Here is a 19,238-nt window from a genome sequence, read left to right as displayed (position 1 = left end):
TGGCGGGCCCTGTGTGTATTTAAAAATGACGGCCCGTGGTACCCATCTCTATTGTGAGTAGTAGATAAAAGATTCGATAAAAAAATTCGGTACTTGTAGATTATCCAAAAAATAAATAGCACCAAGAGATGAACTGGGGAGAACACTACAATTTGAAAATAAATGTAGCCAAAGAAAAAGGCAAGTGGCAGGGAGAAAACACAAAGCAGCTCAGTAAAATTCCCTACATGGCTACATCCCAAAGAGAGGGAGAATTAGTCCACCAATCAATACTTCAAATTATACACTCTAATCACTCTCTCAACCTCTCTTTATCTAAAACTCGATATGCTCATTTCTATTTTACTCCTCCTCGTCATTGTCCTCCTCCTCCTAATCTCTCTCTCTCTCATTTTTCTTATTTTCTCTTTATCTAAAACTCGATATGCTCATTTCTATTTTACTCCTCCTCGTCATTGTCCTCCTCCTCCTCCTAATCTCTCTCTCTCTCTCTCTCTCTCTCTCTCTCTCTCTCTCTCTTTTTTCTTTTCGATATGCTCATTTCTATTTTACTCCTCCTCGTCATTGTCCTCCTCCTCCTAATCTCTCTCTCTCTCTCTCTCTCTCTCTCATTTTTCTTATTTTCTCTACCTTGTCATTCTCTCTGGCAGTAGCTCTTGGTGTTGTTGTTCTGTTTTATCACAAATCACTATACATATTAGACTGGTCGTGTGTGTATCTATATCACAACTTCACTGTTTTTGCATGGTAGGTTGCCATCTTCTCTTAGTGTGTTTCCATGCTCTTCAAATTTTCTTTCCTCTCTTTTCATTCAAAGATTTTACTTCCTTGTTTTTCATCTTCCCTTCTTTTATTTTTCTTCTGCTATATCAAAAATAGCCAATAGAAAAATCATTCTGAGGAAAAAAAAAAATCTAACAATAAATTGATTAATTCTCTGTGCTTCAATCATAATCCTGCAGGTCAACAATAATCATGGTGAGGCAAAAAATGAGCAATACGTATTTAAAACACTTCTACTTTTTGGTCAGAAAATGAAGGGCAGTATATCTTCTACTCGGAGGTAGAAACTAAATGGTCATTGTGTGTATTAGCTATCATCAATATTGGAAGTGTAATTTAGTTAAAGAAGTGTAATGTGTGATTTTATGGAGCTTTGTTAGGACGATGACTTGTAATCTAGTTACACACCTTAGACTAGACCTAACACTAAAAAATTCCGATCTTTTTTTTATTTTTATTTTTTTCGTTTTAATTATTTATTAGATGCAAATGCGAAACCTACTCTATACACAAAATAATAAAAGGGATAAGGGATGGGTTACCTCCCATCCAGCGCTCGTTAGTTTTTGCAACAATGTTTTCTTGGAGGCGTTGCAACCATTGCTTGTACTAGTTGACTTTACACCCTTTTTTGTTTAACCTCCAAAGTTTAATTTTGTCCTCAAAAAAAAAATATGACTCGTCATATCATCCAAGACTCAAACTCAACTGTGAATGCTTCAACTTTTACATTAGCCTTAAATCATAAAATCAACTTTAGATCTAACTTCATTAATGACACTCCAGCATAATGCTCCTCCATTAGGATCGGCTCCTCATTCTCCGCATACTTTTCTTCTTTAGATGGTGTTTTCTCCGATTGGATGACCATGCTATTATCCATTTTCTTGGGCAATTGAACAGGTACGTCTTCATGAAAAAGTCTTCCTCTATTTTTGTGGTTGGTGAAGCCTGGTAGAGGTGATTCCCATAACTCTCGTAAGAGTAAGTCATGTTTACCAACGGAAAAGTCACCCTCATCAATTTTCGATTTCGGAAAAAATAGTCCCACAAGCAAGTCACCCCCTCAATCTCAAGAAGTACATTATATATTGTCATATTAGCTCATTGCATGGCGAATAAATTTCCCACAAAGATGTCGCATTCATCAATTTCTACACATGCATCGTAAATTTCCTTCGGCCAAAAAATTAGGCCACTAACTATTTGAGCGATTGGAGTTTAGATATTTTGATCTCTAATAAATTTTGTGACATATAATTTAATTAAATAGGTCACGATCACAATAACACAATTTATGTTCGCAGTCTCATACTAGTCATAAATTACATAAGGTCAAAATTACGAAAGACAAAAAAAAAATTATTTATTATCTAGTTTATGAAATTGAAACTTTAATGGTAGGGCTTAAGGTAATTTTCCCATGACAGAAAGTTGCTGATTCATATAATGGGCTCTAATGTATTGGTGTAGGTCGATGGGGCTTTGGGCCACTGTGGATAATTCTCTAACGTACGCACGCGCACAAAGCTATACATTAACAATCCTTAAAAAGTTATCTAAGTTTTCTTTGTTTCAATTAATTTGTGTAGTTGTGTTTTTCTATTCCCATGTACTCACAGTCAGTCACTGTTCTAAGTAAATTTTTAATTTTTGTTTTGTACAAATCACGTTCCAAGACTATTAGATCCCAAGACTTTTTCCAAAAACATAACTGGTATTAGATCTCGATGCCATTTATACATTACATAGAATATATACTTGGAGTCCATTTGCAGAAGAAAAAATGAACTCAAATATATATTTTGGCATCCTTTGTTACTTTGTGTACTTTTATATGCTATCTAAGAAATGAAGCTAAGGCTCAACTTTAATTGAGCTCGTTACTCTTGCTTTAAGCTGTTTTTTGCTTACACATGGCCACTTAGATGCATATATTTCCTATACAAAATTATTAAGGCCCCGTTTGTTTCCCATTTTCTCAAAAATGAAAATAAAAAATATAGCCATTACGAGGCCACACAAGAGATAAAAATTCAAATTTAGTGGCTTGATGTGATGGACAACGGTCATATTTTTCACTTCAATGAGAAAAGAATGGGAAACAAACCGGGGCTAAATACATTTCTTGAAGATTAGTCAAACGATAGTGAAATCAAAGGCGAATACGTCGTAAATAATGTAGAAATAGTTGATCGAAATAAAATAAAAAAATAGAATGTGGAATAAAATTGGGAAATCAGGCTTAAGCCATGCGTACGTATTGATCAAAGCCGGTCCTGAGGCGAGGCAGATGAGGCCTGCGCCTCAGGCCAAAAACCGAAGGGGGCATCTCCGTCGGAATCGGTCTGAGAAATGTTCTTGGGAGTGTAGATTGTGAAATGGTAGCAGAAAGCAGGGATGGATAGAAATCATGAAATCGTTAAAATAGAAGTAGACAGCAGACAAATTCAATTGGTTTTGGCTGTGAAATGGATGAAATGGCAACAGACGGTAGATAGCAATTTTGAAACCACAAACAACAGCACCAACAACTGTAAAATGGCAGGGTTGGATGAGATGAAATGAAGAAGATAAGATTGGCTTAGGCTTTTTAGTTTTATTTTTTAGTAACAGGCTTTTGTTTTGGGCCCCATATTATTATTATTATTAATTTTATAGATAGAATCCAAATATCCATTTTAATTAGATTTGGTTAAGAAATCAGACTTTAAACCATTCAGTACAAATTCAATTTTCACCCTCTCTCTACGACCTCATTTATCTCTCTACTGTTTCTGCGTTGCACTCTCTTATTCTCTCTCTATATCTATATATATATGTATGTAATTGCTGAATGGAATCAAATCTTCAGTTTGTAGGAGCTTCATTTTCGGATTTTTTATTTTGGTTTAAATGGAATTTTATTTACGGAAAGTCGAGAATTGGACGTATTTGAGTATATGTTTCTCCACTGGTTTCAAGATAATATGTTTTTTTGTTTTTTTGTTTATTCTTGCTTTGACTATGAATCAACGTATTTGAGTATATTTTTCTCAACTGAAAAAGTATAAAACAAAAGTTCAGAACATGATTAAAATGCTTTATTTTTTATGGAATGAATCAAGATTTTTACGTTGATTTTGGGGGCCCAATTTATTAAGTTCGCCTCGGGCCCTGAAAACCACAGGACCGGCCCTGGTATTGATTATACTATGATTATACTATGCGTAGGTATAGGGTTAAAAACTAGTAATTGACTGGTTTTTATATTTGAAACCTGGTGTCATTTTGGATTAAAAATAAAAAATAAAAAAAATCCGTCTTTTCATCTTGTTTTGGTACCAATTCGTATAGTATTGGTTGAGAACTATAAATAGGTGATTAATGATCAACACAAAACACATTCAAACCACTTAAGATCAAATTCCATTCCACAAAAAAGCTTAGAAACTCTTTTCTTTCTTATTCAAAATTCTATTTTTGTGTTCTTGAGTTTTGAAGAAATTTCATCGGTACTTAAGTGTTTATTCCTTTTCAATGCTTGATAAATCCTGCAAATCATTTATCAAGAGTCCCTTTGAGCTTCAAATTCAACCTAAGAAGGCAAATATCATTTGAGGACAACGATTACTTGTTTAAGCCTTTGAATTTTTCTTCAAAGTTCTTGATTCTATTCTTTTGTTTCTTCTCATTTCCTCTTATTTGGAAATATTAATCCCAAAAATCTTAAACAATATTCTACAATAGAGAATGAAACCACCATGTTGACAATCAAGTTGACTAATCAAGACCTTATTCGTTTGGACCGTTTTGATGGGATGAATTTTACAATGTGGCAAGACAAGTCGAAGTTTCTCTTAGCGGCATTGACAATCTGCTACATTCTTGATCCCAAATTGGCCCCATTTGTGGAGCCAACGGATGAAGATGCGAAAGCCATAAGGATGGAAAAACAAAAGCATCAATAGGATGAACTCACATGCTGTGGTTATATTCTCAATGCGTTATCCAATTAGTTGTATGATCTCTGCACCAACACTTTTTTGGCAAAAGACATTTGAGATGAGTTTAAAAACAAATAAAAAGTCGAAGAAGAAAGTACAAAATTTTTCATATCAAGGCATTTTGATTTTAAATTTCTTGAAAATATTATCCTTCTTTCCTAAATGCATAAATTGTAAGTTCTTGTCAATAAATTGAAGGTGGTCAAAATTGAAATTCTAAAATCTTTCCAAGTGGGAGCAATCATTGCGAAACTCCCTAGAACTTGGAAAGGATATTGGAAAAAAGCCGTGCATACTTTTTAAGATTACTATTCAAAACAAGGGCAAAAGATAAGAATGACAATTCTTATGAAGGCATTTCAAAGGCTAAAGACGTGGAGAAGACCGAACTTTCAAACAAATTTGACAACAGAAAGCTTTCTAAAAACTTTGAACCAATTCTGGAAAAAAAAAATCCTTATTTTGTTTTGTAAACTTTTGGTATGCAATCTTTTGGCACATCAAATGGAAGATTTGCTACTCAGTCAGCATGGCAGTTGATCCATTCTAGCAAATCAACATGGGATTCATTTCATCTCCTGTGGAACCCTATCATACCTACCAAGATTTCATTTTTCTGGTGGAAATTATGGCAGGAATTGATTCCTGTGGATGCTATTATTCAAAGGAAGGTTGGCAATCAACTGGCTTCTCAATGTCAGTGTTGTTCTGAAATTGAGAACATCACCCATATTTTTACTAGTAACAATATATCAGATTAGGTTTGGCAGCATTTTGGGGGCCTATTTCAGATTACTATGAATGTAGGTGAGAGCGTCAGATAAAGATTTTTGTGATGGTGTTACTCTGGACGGCTTGCTTAGAGTGGGCACATTCACATTATTATCCCTCTACTTATTTTCTGGTTTCTATGAATTGAGAGAAATGACGCAATAACATAGGGGTATCCGTATGAGATCAAGACAAATCGTTTGGAAGGTGTATCGTATGATCTCATTCCTTCACACTGGAGGATTATTTCGACCACTACAGTGGCATAATGACATGCAGCTTGCCCCACTCTTTGGGATTACTATGACCCTCCATTTATCTTCTCCCCCATTATAGTTTGGTGGCGCACTCCATTAGTTGGATCTGTAAAGGTTAATAATGAAGGATGTGTCAAGGATGACTGCGTGCAAGGGAGGCATCATCAGGGACCACATAGGAAAACGCATAAGGGCATTCTCAACATCATATGGACAGTACAACATATTGGAAGCAGAGCTTAGGGCTATTCTTGATGGGATACTACTGGCTAGAGATCTTGGATTTCTAGACATTTGGGTTGAGGTAGATTCGAGTGTAGCCATTCATTGCATCACTAAAAGAGGAGGACCATGGGTTATACAAGGCATACAAAAAAGATCACAAACATTATCTCCTTTGATAGAGACAGTTACCCACATCTACAGAGAGAGAAACAAGGTTGCAAATGCTCTTGTCACAGCAGGTTGGGATCACTGGCGATATCAAATGTATGAACCTACTGACCTACCACGTCATATTTGGGCACTTATGCAAATTGATCGACATGGACTATCCAACTTTAGAATATGAATTGTAATTAAATTTTATGTTTTTGTCTTTAATTGCATCAAATCTTATTGTAAGGGAAGTAGTACTTTCTTTTTTACTACTTAACACGTTTTCTTTAGCATTTACAATTATTGTAAGGAAAGTAGATTTCCTCATTTACTGCTTTCAATTTGTTTACATGTAACCACATTATTTCTCCACCACAAGTGAGGGAAAATTAATAAAATCTCGGAGGTATTGTCCTCTAAAAAAAAAAAAAAAGTAGAAAGACATTTTTATCATTATTTTGAGAGCGCAAGAGGCGTTTTTACATTGAAGAATCAAGAGATACATTGTTTGGGTTGAAGATTAAAGTGAAGAAATGGAGAGCTCTTCACCATATTCCTTGTCTTGAGCGATATCTTTTCTTATTATTTTATGTACATTTCATATAGCTATGTTCAATTAAATAACTTTGTGCATTGGGTGGATGACAAAAACTTTTGATTTATAGTTTTAATTCGAGACTTGTTGGTTTTCAAATTCAAACATTTGAATATAAAAGAATTTAGTACCCCTCTTGATTCAAGTTTAAAACTTGTAAACAATGATGTAAGAAAAATTGCTCAATTGGAGTATGCATGTGCTATATGGAATCCAATGTATACAGTTCAATGTACAAGATCGAATATGATATTTTTAATTATTAAATTTAGTAGGTTTGCTAGTAATCTGAGCGAGGAACATTGGAAGAGTTCTTTGCTATTTAAAGAAAACCAAAAACCTATGTCTACAATATACTAAATTTCAAGCTATATTAGAAGGATTTACCAACACTAGTTGGATATCTAGTACATATGAAAATAAATCTACTGCGTGATGAGTGTTTTCTCTAGGAGGAGGTGTTGTTTCTTAGAAATCAAAGAAACAATCATGTATAACACACTCGATTACGGAATTTGAATTTGTAACACTATTAGATACCAGGAAAGAAGTTGAGTGGGTTAAATATCTACTTTATTGGATACCTTTTGGGACCGAAGAATACATCTTCGATATCTATCATGTGTGATAGTCAAGTCACATTAGCTAAAGCAAGCAATGAGGTATACAATAGAAAGTCTAGACATGTGAGTTTAAGATATGACTACATAAGGAAATTAATAAAAAATGGAATAACTTTTCTAAATTATGTTAAGCCAATAGAAAATTTAACAGATCATTTAACTAAACCTTTAAATAGGGATTTATTAATATTTTTTTCAAGTATGATGGAATTGTAACTCCTAAACCTAAAAATCCTCCAATAGAGAGCAACAAGAAGTCATTTGATATGTAAATAGTTTTAGCATTATAAAATCCTTTATAACTATATCCTAATTATATAATGCTGATTGTTACTTAAACAATGGTTGAGTTTTAAAGAACTTAATGAAATTTAGTACGAAGTACAAGTATCTCTAAAAGTAACAAAGATATTGAAAGAACTTCACCTAGATGAACTTCAAGATGGTGCTGCCTCAATAGAAAGTTAGAGTTTCTCTCTTAAAAGTTTGTTAAAGAGGACGCAATGTCATATTAGGGCTAAGCGAGTTGAGGAACTTGAGAACACTTGATATTTGCGTGTGTTTTTACCGGTATTGTCATATAGAATAATTGGTTCAAAGATTTCATACTACCTTTAATTTTGATTTTACTTTGTTTGAATTGCACTACATTTAGATTCAAATCGAAAGATATTTATTCTTTATATATAAGTGTTGTATATTTTGAATATAAGATTTTATTGAATATTGAACAAGTGGAGATTGTTGAAGTTTTGTTCAAAATCGATAAAAGAAAATGTAGAATAAAATTGATAAATTTGAGTTTTGCCTATGCGTACTATTCAACCATGCATACGCATGGCTTGAGCCTACAGAAATAGAAGCAAAAATGCTTCCACTATGCGTACATAAGATTAAAAACTAGCTGTTGGCTGATTTTTCAACTTGAAAACTTGGTGTCACTTTGGATGAAAATTTGTCTCTTTTCACCATATTTTGGCATTATTTCGTGCAGTATTGATTGAGATCTATAACTAGATGATTAATGATCAATACAAAACACCATTCAAACCACTTGAAATCAAATTCCATTCCACAAGAAAGATTAAAAACTCCCTTTTTTCATATTCAGAATTCTATTTTATGTTATTGAGTTTTGAAGGAATTTCATTAGCGTTTAAGTGTTTATTCATTTTTAAGGTTTGATAAATCCTGCAAACCACTTGTCAAGATCTCTTTGAGCGTCAAATTCAATTCGAAAGGGGGCAAATATCGTTTGAGGACAACAATTATGTAATTAAGCCTTTGAATTTTTCTTTGAAATACTTGATTCTATTCTTTTATTTATTCTCCTTTCCTCTTATTTGGAAATGTTATTCCCAACAAATAAAGCAGAAAAAAAGTCCTATTTCTTTGTATTACGTACCCATTTAGGTTTCTTCACCCGTCGGCCGTCTGTATAATTTTTCATTATTTTATCCATATGATTTTATTAACAAGCTTAATTATCCAAATTCAAAAGAAAAAAAGCTTACTTATCCAATACCTAGTTTAAAGGGGTCTGGTGTACTAACTTCCTGTTTGGTTTGGATTAAAATTAAATTTTTAGTAAATTTTAATAAAAATATAATTGAAAAGTTGATGAAAAAAAATACGAATTCTATGAAATGTATTCTTAAAAAATGAGTTTAAAATAAAATGAGCATTAAGAAATAAAGGTCAAATAAGGACTAAATATGCTCTGAAAGAATAGTCAACAAAGAGTCGGAGGTAGGGTCAGATTGTTGAGTTATTTATACATCTTCAATGCTTACAAACTTAATTTACTCGACACATAACTTTTTATAAATTATAATGATTAATCTCAGAATATGGTACGATCAAATTATCAACAAATCTCGACACCTTCTCGTTCATTTGTATATCACTTAACATAACGTGCGACAAAGGGCCATTGTTCCCAAAAAAAGCTTGACTATCATTTGTACTTCAACAATCAAGTCACTATAACAGAATAAAAATTACTGAGTTAAAGGATAAGTGAAAAGGAATACTTACCTCTTGAGGGTAATTGGCTTGCACATGTATAGAGCTCAAATAAATGAATTTTTATGTATTTTAAAAATAAAACAAATGTGCTACCTTGTGTGTAGAAAGATCCAACATAATAAAAAATATTTTATTTTATTGCATACACAAATAATTTTCACGTGCCACTTGATGGCTGATGCAAACATATTGAATAAATAATTTTGTTTAAGATCAATAATCAACATACGGCGCCACCAAAGGAGAAGAAAAAATGAAAGGTATCGTAAATAAAGCCCGCTTTTGCTTTCGGCCATGAAAATGAAAGAAATTGATAGCGACTTCAGCGTTACGTGCATTTTTTAGTTTTCCCAATCGATCTTATTCTTTCTTTTTTTATTATCAAGTCACCTTATTGCACAAGAGTAACGTGTAGGGCAAAGTTGAATATAAACTTTCTTTTGCCCTTTTGGTAAAAGTAAGGATCTTCAACCTATAAATTAAATAATATTTTGCATAATCATCAATAAAAATTACAAATTGTTCATTACACGCGAAGATGACATTAGCACAAATGAAGGCCCGACAAATCAAACTTGACAAGATCAAAAGCCAGAGAGAATTGACTGAAACAAGGAATAGTTACCCCATGTGAAATAGAGAATTATAAGTTAACCAACTTGGCAATAAGGCCTCTAGCACGATAAAGATCCATCTAACTAGTGTATGACTAACTAGTACGCCCAAATAAGCATTAAAAAACTATTATTATAAAGGAGCAATTATGACACTCGATAAAAGTTTTGACCCTCAGGACACAGTTCAACTGGTGGATCAATCAACATTATCTTGCTTCCAGCGGCAGGGTGGAGAGTTCGATTCTTGGTGGGAACCTGCGGCCAAATATTTGGTATGAAGCAATCACTGTGGAGGAAGGTCTCTTGTGCGCAGAAGTGTACAGACAATGAGGGGAACCTGTGATCCAATTGAGGCATAACTCGCGATTTACCCCCTCCAAGGTTCTAGGGGCAAGGGTTTTGGAGGTTCAGGATTTAGTTTAGTATAAGTTGGGATACTTGGATATCAAAAAAAAAAAAAATTTATATGAAGACATTAGCCATTTGGTAGTCTTAAGCTATGTTCGATAGGAATTTTGAGAATTGATTTTTGGACCGTTAAGAGAAAAGTGGGGGCTACCTGTGAAAGAAGAAGTAAAAAATTACGACTGAAATAATGAAATAACGGTAAAAAAATTACTCCCAAACACCCCCTTAATCTAAAATCCACAACAAAAATAATATTTTAATTCTTTCAACAAAAAAAAATTAATGGGACGAGCATCTTGCAAATTGACTCGACTTTCCTCGCCCATTAGGTCATAAGCCATTTAAAAAAAAAAAAAATGAAATTTGTAAATTGATTTTTACACATTCGTAAGTAAGTTCCGATATATTGATCACAAAAAATTTGGAATTTGTAAATTGACTCATACACGTTCATAAGTTATGATACATTGATCATTCTATGAGTTAGTTTTGACATATAGATGAACTACTGGACAAAAATTGTATTTTCGTAACTAATTAATTTTAATAGGATGATTAATATGAAAATCAATATTTTTCCAGATTTTCAACTTTTAAAGTAGTTAAAAAAAAATACATTCCTCTTTTCGCAATTATATTGCTAAATTTCACACACACAAAAGCCGCTTCTTTTTTAGACAGAAGCAAAGCCAAACAAGCTCCAAGCATGGGCAGATCTACAATGGGAAAATTTTGGAATCCAAGATTTTGCAAAAGATTTTTCAAGATTTAATAAAAAAAAAAAAAAATTCTTATAATTTTCAATTTTGCCCCACAATTAAAATTTTATGAATTTTGCCCCGACAACCTTATTCTTCCGGCTCTGCCCCTGGCTCCAAGGAAAGACCTTCAGTCCTTCGACAATTATTTGTAACGCCTGTTTGGATTATTAAAATACTTTACTATTAAATAGCTGTTTGGTTTATTAAAAAAATACTTGTAAAGAATAGTTTCATTTTCACCTGCTTTATTGTTTATTTTGCATAATAATAAACATAGCAGATACCAACCGAACTTTCTTTTGGTGTCACTTGGAACAACTCCATCATATAAGATAAGAGCGTACGCTTTGATCTGTCAATTTTTTTCAACAATGGAAAAAGCCATTTGTACCCAAAGTGTACACGCCCCTCACATTGAAAGGGGCCCCACACCCAATAAATGCTTCCGACCGACCTTCCATGTGAGGGGGCGTGTACACTCGTGTACGTGTAACCGAACCCTTCAACAATTAATTGAGACTCCCCTCTATTATTAATTTTCTCAATATTTTTAAGGGGAAAAAAATACAATTTTGTACCTTGAGCATCTTGGTGTGTTCCAATCTTGATTAAGTAACGGTCATCGCCCATTAGTTCGAGTTCGCTTGAATTCTCGAATTAACTTTTATGAAAACGTAAATGTTTGGATTTGTTTATTTTCTTGTGAAATGAAATTCCCGATAATACTAATCAAACAATAGTTTTGAATGTAAATTACGAGCCTTTTAACTTAACACGTGAATTTTATCAAAACATGAGAAAAAATTAACAATTGGAAAATATCCATGCGTTTGGGGAATTTATAAAAAAATCGAAAATATAATTTTGATTATAATCATCTCGATTGTGTTAAATAAGAGATTATGATAATTAAAGCATGTACTTAAATTGGCATCAACATTCCCATCAATTAGTTGCAAACAAATCATGAAGAATCTCAAGTTGGGGTCTCCTTTAATAAACCACTTTTGACTGTTATGGTGTACCTAATTCACATTTAATTGCTTACTAAACGTGGCCATTTTTCTATAGATAGTAGGTTAATTAACTAATTTTTGTTAATTAATTTGATTAATAAATAATTAATTACACCATAACAATTGCCTCTCTTTTTTCCAACCATTCCTGCTCATTTCCCACTCACTCCATAAAAAAAAAAAAATAATAATAAAATAAATCATGTTTCATACATGGATAAAGCCAAACGACCCGTGAGGATGATCGCACCGATAACCACACACTTATATGGATACGTGGGTCCCGCGTGAATTAAATAAGGTCTGACCTCGTATGTGTGTGTATGCGATCATCCCCGATGTCAAACTCGATATTTGTATAGCACGATTGTACTTCCATTTACCTATTAAAGAAAATTATTCTCCCAATGGACCCGTTATTTATCTCAAAAAAAAAAAATACCCAGACTCTTTTGTAGTGGGGGCCACAAGAAAGGGGTTAAATCCTAAAGTAACATGATGAGGAGCATCGAGAATTTCATCCAAATTCACATTTTCACTTGCAAACTTTTTTTTTTTTTTAAGTAAGTAATTTTTTAGCGGGGCCAAATATTTTATAAATTAATTTTATTTATATACGTCATTGACAAAAAAGGAACTCGATTGAACTATAAAACATCAATTCTAGTATGATTCATTTCAATAATTTTACAACTCATAAGTTGATTATAAAGTATAAATTGCTTTGTAAATTTTTTCGATTCTCTTTCATGCTTTCTATTTTTGACGACTAAAGTTTTAATTATTATAGATATAATAATTCATGTAATTTTATATAATTATGATTAAATTGAACGATTATATAGAAGTAATTTTGAAACGGGAAGCTTAAAACTGACAACTGGATGAGAACGTTAGATTATTGATTTTAGGATATAAAATCATATCAATTTTAAAGGAAATTAAATTGAGTTGCACTAGCTAGTTTGATTTAATTAAGATCAGATTCGAATCACTGCACACAATATTTATAAAGTATAAGAATATTTTTCTATGGTATTTTAGGATCTTTAATTAATTAGTTAATATTTTTAAACGATTTTAAATTACATCCAACTATATTAAACAAATCCAATAAAAAATAGGAAAAGATTTCTAGTAATCTCGAATTCTTTAGTGCTTCTTAACATTTTGTAATAACACATATCAAATTAGATAAAATAAAATAAAATAAAATAAAATAAAAATATTGAGTTTCATATTTTGAAAATACTAAAAATTTGCTCTAAATTAGAGATGTGAAAAAGGGCAAATCTCCAAGTGCAAATGGTATCCATAGTTGCACTTTTTGCTTTTAGCTTTACTCATTCATCACTCACCCCATCAGTACGTTCACACCCGCCATTTTCCGTCGTAACCCACCCCCACCCCACCCCCAACACCAATGGCACCTCTCCATATAAGTACCATATAAACACAATTCATGTATATATATTTCTATTGGTGGAGATTTTGGGTATACGCTCGTCAAAAAGAAAAAGATCTTTGTGTATCTGGGTCTCACTGAGATTTTCTGCTTTTGTGAAACCAAACCTTCGGAACAAGTAAATGACAAACAAAAAGTTATGAACAGAAGACCCTTTAAATTCTTGAGTCATAAGAGAGTACGAGACATGTGATATTAATCAGGAGGGGTGTCTCCTGATCCTGCAGTGTCTTTCTGTGCAATTCCTACAGTGAGATTTGCTGCTAGAAGATGGAAAATAGGGCCCTTTTGTTTTTGTTTGTTGCCTTTATTGCTCTCTCTGTGCTCTTGAGCTCCAGCACTGCTCATTCCCACTCCAGAGATCCCTTTAAGTCCATCTTAGGTTTGGTTCAGTAACTTTTCGTGATTCTTGATAATTGAATTAAATCGTGTTTTTCTTGCTGATGTTTGGCTTATTGATGTAATAATAGCAAGTTCTTGGATTTACTTATGTTTTTCTTGGTATTTTTGGCAACTGGGCTTCCATCTTTTTCTTGGTGATATACGGCTACTTGGATTTTTTTTGGTTTTGTTTTGTTTTGTTTGTTTGTGATGATCATCGAGGCTAAAATTTTAATGGGATGCGGTAATTATGTTAGTTTGGGCTGTGAAAATTTTGATGGTCTTCCTTTATAATGGCAGTTATTGTTCTTGGAAAAATGGAAAACTTGGGGCAGTATTATTCTGTACTTGATTTAGTAATTCAAGATCTGATTTTTATATCCTTGAAGGAGTGATTTAGTGATCCTATTCTATGGTTTGTTAATTTTAAATGATTCAAAAAATGTATTTTATTTATTTATTTATTATTATTATTATTTTTTTTTGGAATCATATGAAACATTCATGTAGGAGACCAAAATATGGGGTCATGGAAGGATGAAATACTGAGTTCTACTGCCGAAGCTCCAGGCCCTGCCAGCCTTGTTAGCACGCTTGTATTGGCAAAGAACAGGACAAAGAGGCCTGACATTCTTTCTGGTTTTCACAAGTACAGAGGTGGATGGGATATTGCCAACAAACATTACTGGGCTGTAAGCTCTATTCTCTTGCCTTTACCATCAATTATTATTATTATTATTATTATTATTATTATTATTATTATTTTTTATCTAATAAATGTATAACCAGATATGATATTGATATGCATTTTCTGTTAATGTGATGGTTATTCTAGGGATTGTTTTGAAATTGTTTTCAGGAATTAATTGTGTGATATCTGACAGATGAAATTAAGAATTGAGGGATGCATTTTTTATTCATCACCTCAGCATGTTGCTCCCCCCTGTTCCTTCTTTTTGAATGTTGAGGTTATTCATTCGTGTCTTACTAGGACCATGTAACTTTTCAGAAGATATATGGCCCTATAAGTTCGCGTCGATAGAGTATTCTTGTTGTATTCAGTGCCCATCCATTCTATCACAAATATTCACTTAAAAAAAAATATACATATATATATATATATATATATATATGTATGTATGTATATGTAATTGGAAAATGGTTTTTGTTCTAGAAAATGACAAAGCCTATGCTTTTAGTAATTCTGTAAAGCAAATGTGTAACTCATTGGAAAAGTAACCTATATGCAAGAAATGTCCGTGAGATATATAATAAGGCATGTTGTAAAGCTACTTTTTGGAAGTTTGTGGCTTATTAAGCTTGATGTTCATTGAAATGTAATTGTTTTCTTAGGTGGAACACAGGGCATGTTGTTTCAAATTCTGATGTCTTGAATATCTACCCAAGTCTGTGGGTTTTCTCTGTTTAAATTCTACTGTGGTCAAATGTTCATTGCATTTCATGACAAAGATAAGAATCTTGCATAATGTATTTTCATCATGATTTTAACCATCGTGTTCAGTCTGTTGGATTTACAGGTGCAGGAGCTTTTATTCTTGCAGTCATATGGTTTGTTTCTTTTGGGCTGGCTCTTGTGGTGCATCATCTATGTGGATGGAAAATAAACATGAAAGGAAAAGAATCAAGCTGGTCTCTGAGGATTTGTCTGATAATGCTTATTATCTTTACAAGTGCTGCAGCGTAAAGCCTAAACTCATAGCTTTCGTCATTATTGTCTCTATGGTTCAATGTATCCTCCTTAATTCTTAAGTGGTTTTCGACTATAATCTTTCTCAATTAATATTATCTACGATTATGGTGTATTTGAATTTTATCTCCNTTTTTTTTTTTTGTCACCAGGATTGGATGTATTCTTCTTTCTGTTGGGCAGGACGATTTTCATGGTGAAGCATTACATACTCTCAATTATGTCGTAAATCAATCAGACTACACAGTGCAGACGCTAAGGAATGTGACCACATATTTGTCACTTGCTAAAACTGTCAGTGTGGCCCAAATTTTCCTTCCTTCAGATGTAATGAAAGATATTGACAGGTTAAATGTGGACCTGAATACTGCAGCAAATACATTGGAGCTGAAGACAAATGAAAACTCAAGTAAAACGCGACGCGTCTTCAATACTGTGTATGGTTATTTGTACCTTGATTGCATTTTAATGAATTTTGATTCATTCATTCATAATATAATGTCAATAACCAAATGCATTGTTGCAGGAGATCAGCACTTATCGCTGTTGCTACAGTGATGCTTCTCATCTCTCTTCTGGGCCTCGGTATGCATTGTCAGATAATATCTTATTCTTTAACTAAAATAATGTGTTTTCTGTTGCTGATTGTTTATTTTGGTGCAGTTCTGTCTATCCTAGGTCATCAACACGCAATATATGTGTAAGTTCTCTCTTTAAGGTCATTTAGTTGGTAGTTCCATTTATTTAATTTTTGTTAGAGCTGATGATTATTCTAGTTTTAACAAAATTGCCTTTTTGGTAGTTCACTCCTCGATTTTCTGACAATTCATCATATCGATGCAGATTCATTATTAGCGGATGGTTACTTGTGGCAGTAACCTTTATCCTGTGCGGAGTTTTTGTCATCCTAAACAAGTGAGATTCTTTAGTTTGACATGAACCGCATTTATTTTTTATGCTGCACATTTTGTTGGTAAATTATTCGTATACTAGATGAAATCTGTTTTCTTACATTGGGCTTGACTGCAAATCTTCAAATGATCATTATTTGTAGCTGAACTTCTGGTTCTTTTTTATGTGTTTTCTATGTAATAACTATTTTATTTGCATTAAATCACTTTATGCTTCTTTTTTTCATACTTTGGGCTTTTACATTCAAGTTGCTCTTTGTAATGCTCTTTCAACCATGTCCTTCATATCAGGGAAATAGTAGAAAGATAGGCAATATTGAATAACCAAGGGGAGCATAATCCCCATGTGTTTAAATTTTCTTCTTAAAGGCTCCATAGAAAAAAAAATAAAATAAAATAAAATAATCTTCTTAAAGATCTAAATTCCTTTTTTTTTGGCCGAAATGAAGCTAGAATTCTCAAATTTCACTATTTGTATAATACGGACTCTCATTTTCTAAAATTGATTTGAGTTCTTAAATTTCATGAACCGGCAACACATAAGAAAATTTGGTCAGGTATCCATTATGATCATCCAAAAATATGCACGTATAATCCCGGCATGTAACTACTTGTTAATAGATCAGTAAGAGTATTATTGCTAACGATAACTCTTCTATGGATTTCATTAACATGCGAGTTCACTAGTTTCCCTGTGTCTGAAAAAAAGGTTCAAAATGTAAGTAATTAAAATTTCTGATAATTTGAATTCCTGAGCATTGGGTGATCCGAAGGAATTCATGTGTTGTGATAGAATAGACACCTTATTGTTTAATAGAAAAGCTTTCTTGTTTACTGAACTTGTTGATTTTTTATATCATAGTGCAATTTCCGACACTTGCATGGCCATGGGAGAATGGGTGGAAAATCCTCGTGCAGAAACTGCTCTTAGCAATATCCTTCCTTGTGTGGACCAAAGAACCACAAACCAGACATTATTTAAGAGTAAACAAGTGATCAATGATATTGTCAATATTGTCAATCAATACATAGACTCTGCTGCCAATGCAAACCCGCCTCCCCAGGCAGTTCCTTATTATTTCAATCAATCGGGCCCAGCAATTCCTCATCTCTGCTATCCTTACGACTCACAACTGCAAGATCGCCAGTGTACAGCTGAAGAAGTTACAATGGCAAATGCTTCCTTGGTATGCAGTCTAACTTCGTATCTCATGACTTCTTGGAAAACATCTAATATTTCAAGTTGAAATTGACTGTTTATGTTAAGGAATGATATGCCAGAAAAGGTACGGATAGTAATGTCATGTATGGATCACCTGTAGTTGAAAGAATGGAAATGGCATCTTTGTGAAATGCATTAATGCATATAGGATGATTTTCCCTTCTTTTTTTTTTTGACCGTGGGTATTTGGTCAATTTATGTGCACCTCGACTAATTCCATAGGGCCCTGAAGTTTACAGTCGGGTACTCACCTCAGTGGTCCTGAGGGGAATCAAATCGGTGAATATTGGAGAACAAACACAAAGCCTGATCATTGAGCTATCCCCTCAGGATTGCATGTAGGATGATTTTGACTAATAGATCTTTCCACTTTAACTCTGATTTTGAAATTATAGCACTGGTTAGTAATCAAATCATACCAAGTTTTGTGCTTCTTTATTTTGAACAAGTTTCATCAGTCAAGTTGGTTATGTGCATGGTCTTTGACCAAATTCGCAAAGCTACTCAGCAACATTTTTGCTTTTATCTGGGGCTTCGAGTTCTCGGTTTTTTTATTCCTCTTTCCCCTTGTTTTCTGACATTTTTTCCATGAGGAAGAAAATATTTGTTGAAGGAGAAATATTCTTTGCGGAAATTTTACCTATTCTTTTTATTTTTGTGGATGCAGGTTTGGCAGAATTATACTTGCAACGTGTCAGCTTCTGGATTCTGCAGCAGTGTTGGAAGATTGACTCCACAAATGTACTGGGAGTTGGTGGCTGCGCTAAACATTAGTTATGCTCTTGAACATTATACCCCGCTACTACTGAGTCTCCAGAACTGTGATTTTGTACGCGATACATTCCGAGAAATCACTTTGTTCTACTGTCCTCCATTAAAGCACTCTCTTCAGATTGTAAATGCCGGACTGGCCCTTATCTCAGTAGGGGTCATGCTTAGTCTTGCTCTGTGGATACTATATGCCAACCGCCCCCAAAGGGAGGAAGCGTTAGCTAAGATTTCTTCACGAATACGAAGAAGCTGCAATGGTAAGACGAGTTTCAAACACTACAAAACTGCATTATCAGCAAGATTCCAGACACTCGGAGCTTAGACTAGATTCTTTACTAAACTTAGCAGGTAAAAGGTTAAAATATATATATTTTTTCTCGTGTTAGCCGAGCTTGAAGTGGGGCGAAGCACCATTTCCAGTTATGAGCTGTTGGTCATTATTGTACTATGCTAGTAAAACTACAATAATTATATGCAGTTTTGTGAAGTTCATCTAATGTAATATGATAATTAAATATGAGTTATGCTCAGAGTATTGACCATTTAGTATGTTCTTT

The 19,238-nt window shown here is 33.4% G+C and overlaps 1 protein-coding gene across 2 annotated transcripts; it reads left to right on the top strand.

Moving 5' to 3' along the window:
• Window positions 1-13,651: 13,651 nt before the first annotated feature.
• On the top strand, window positions 13,652-19,227 carry LOC111395436. Of its 2 annotated transcripts, XM_023021429.1 has the most exons (9): window positions 13,652-14,070; window positions 14,580-14,761; window positions 15,592-15,770; window positions 15,930-16,214; window positions 16,304-16,362; window positions 16,441-16,477; window positions 16,621-16,692; window positions 17,551-17,875; window positions 18,578-19,227. In XM_023021429.1, the coding sequence occupies exons 1-9, from the start codon at window positions 13,959-13,961 to the stop codon at window positions 19,001-19,003; spliced, it is 1,677 nt and encodes a 558-aa protein (XP_022877197.1). In that variant the 5' UTR covers window positions 13,652-13,958; the 3' UTR covers window positions 19,004-19,227. The 2 variants fall into 2 exon arrangements, with proteins under 2 accessions (XP_022877197.1, XP_022877199.1); XM_023021431.1 differs by lacking the exon at window positions 13,652-14,070 and having other exon boundaries at window positions 14,596-14,761; window positions 15,608-15,770; window positions 18,578-19,042.
• The last annotated feature ends 11 nt before the right edge of the window (window positions 19,228-19,238 follow it).

This window comes from Olea europaea, chromosome 6, assembly GCF_002742605.1.
Source record: "Olea europaea var. sylvestris chromosome 6, O_europaea_v1, whole genome shotgun sequence".
Classification (NCBI taxonomy): Eukaryota; Viridiplantae; Streptophyta; class Magnoliopsida; order Lamiales; family Oleaceae; genus Olea; species Olea europaea.
This window is presented reverse-complemented; position numbering and strand designations above follow the sequence as displayed.

Coding starts and splice junctions, on each gene's coding strand:
- LOC111395436 (XM_023021429.1), top strand. CDS start 13,959: ATGGAAAATAGGGCCCTTTTGTTTTTGTTTGTTGCCTTTATTGCTCTC. Junction 16,215..16,303: donor CGACGCGTCTTCAATACTGT/GTATGGTTATTT, acceptor GCATTGTTGCAG/GAGATCAGCACTTATCGCTG. Junction 16,363..16,440: donor CATCTCTCTTCTGGGCCTCG/GTATGCATTGTC, acceptor ATTTTGGTGCAG/TTCTGTCTATCCTAGGTCAT.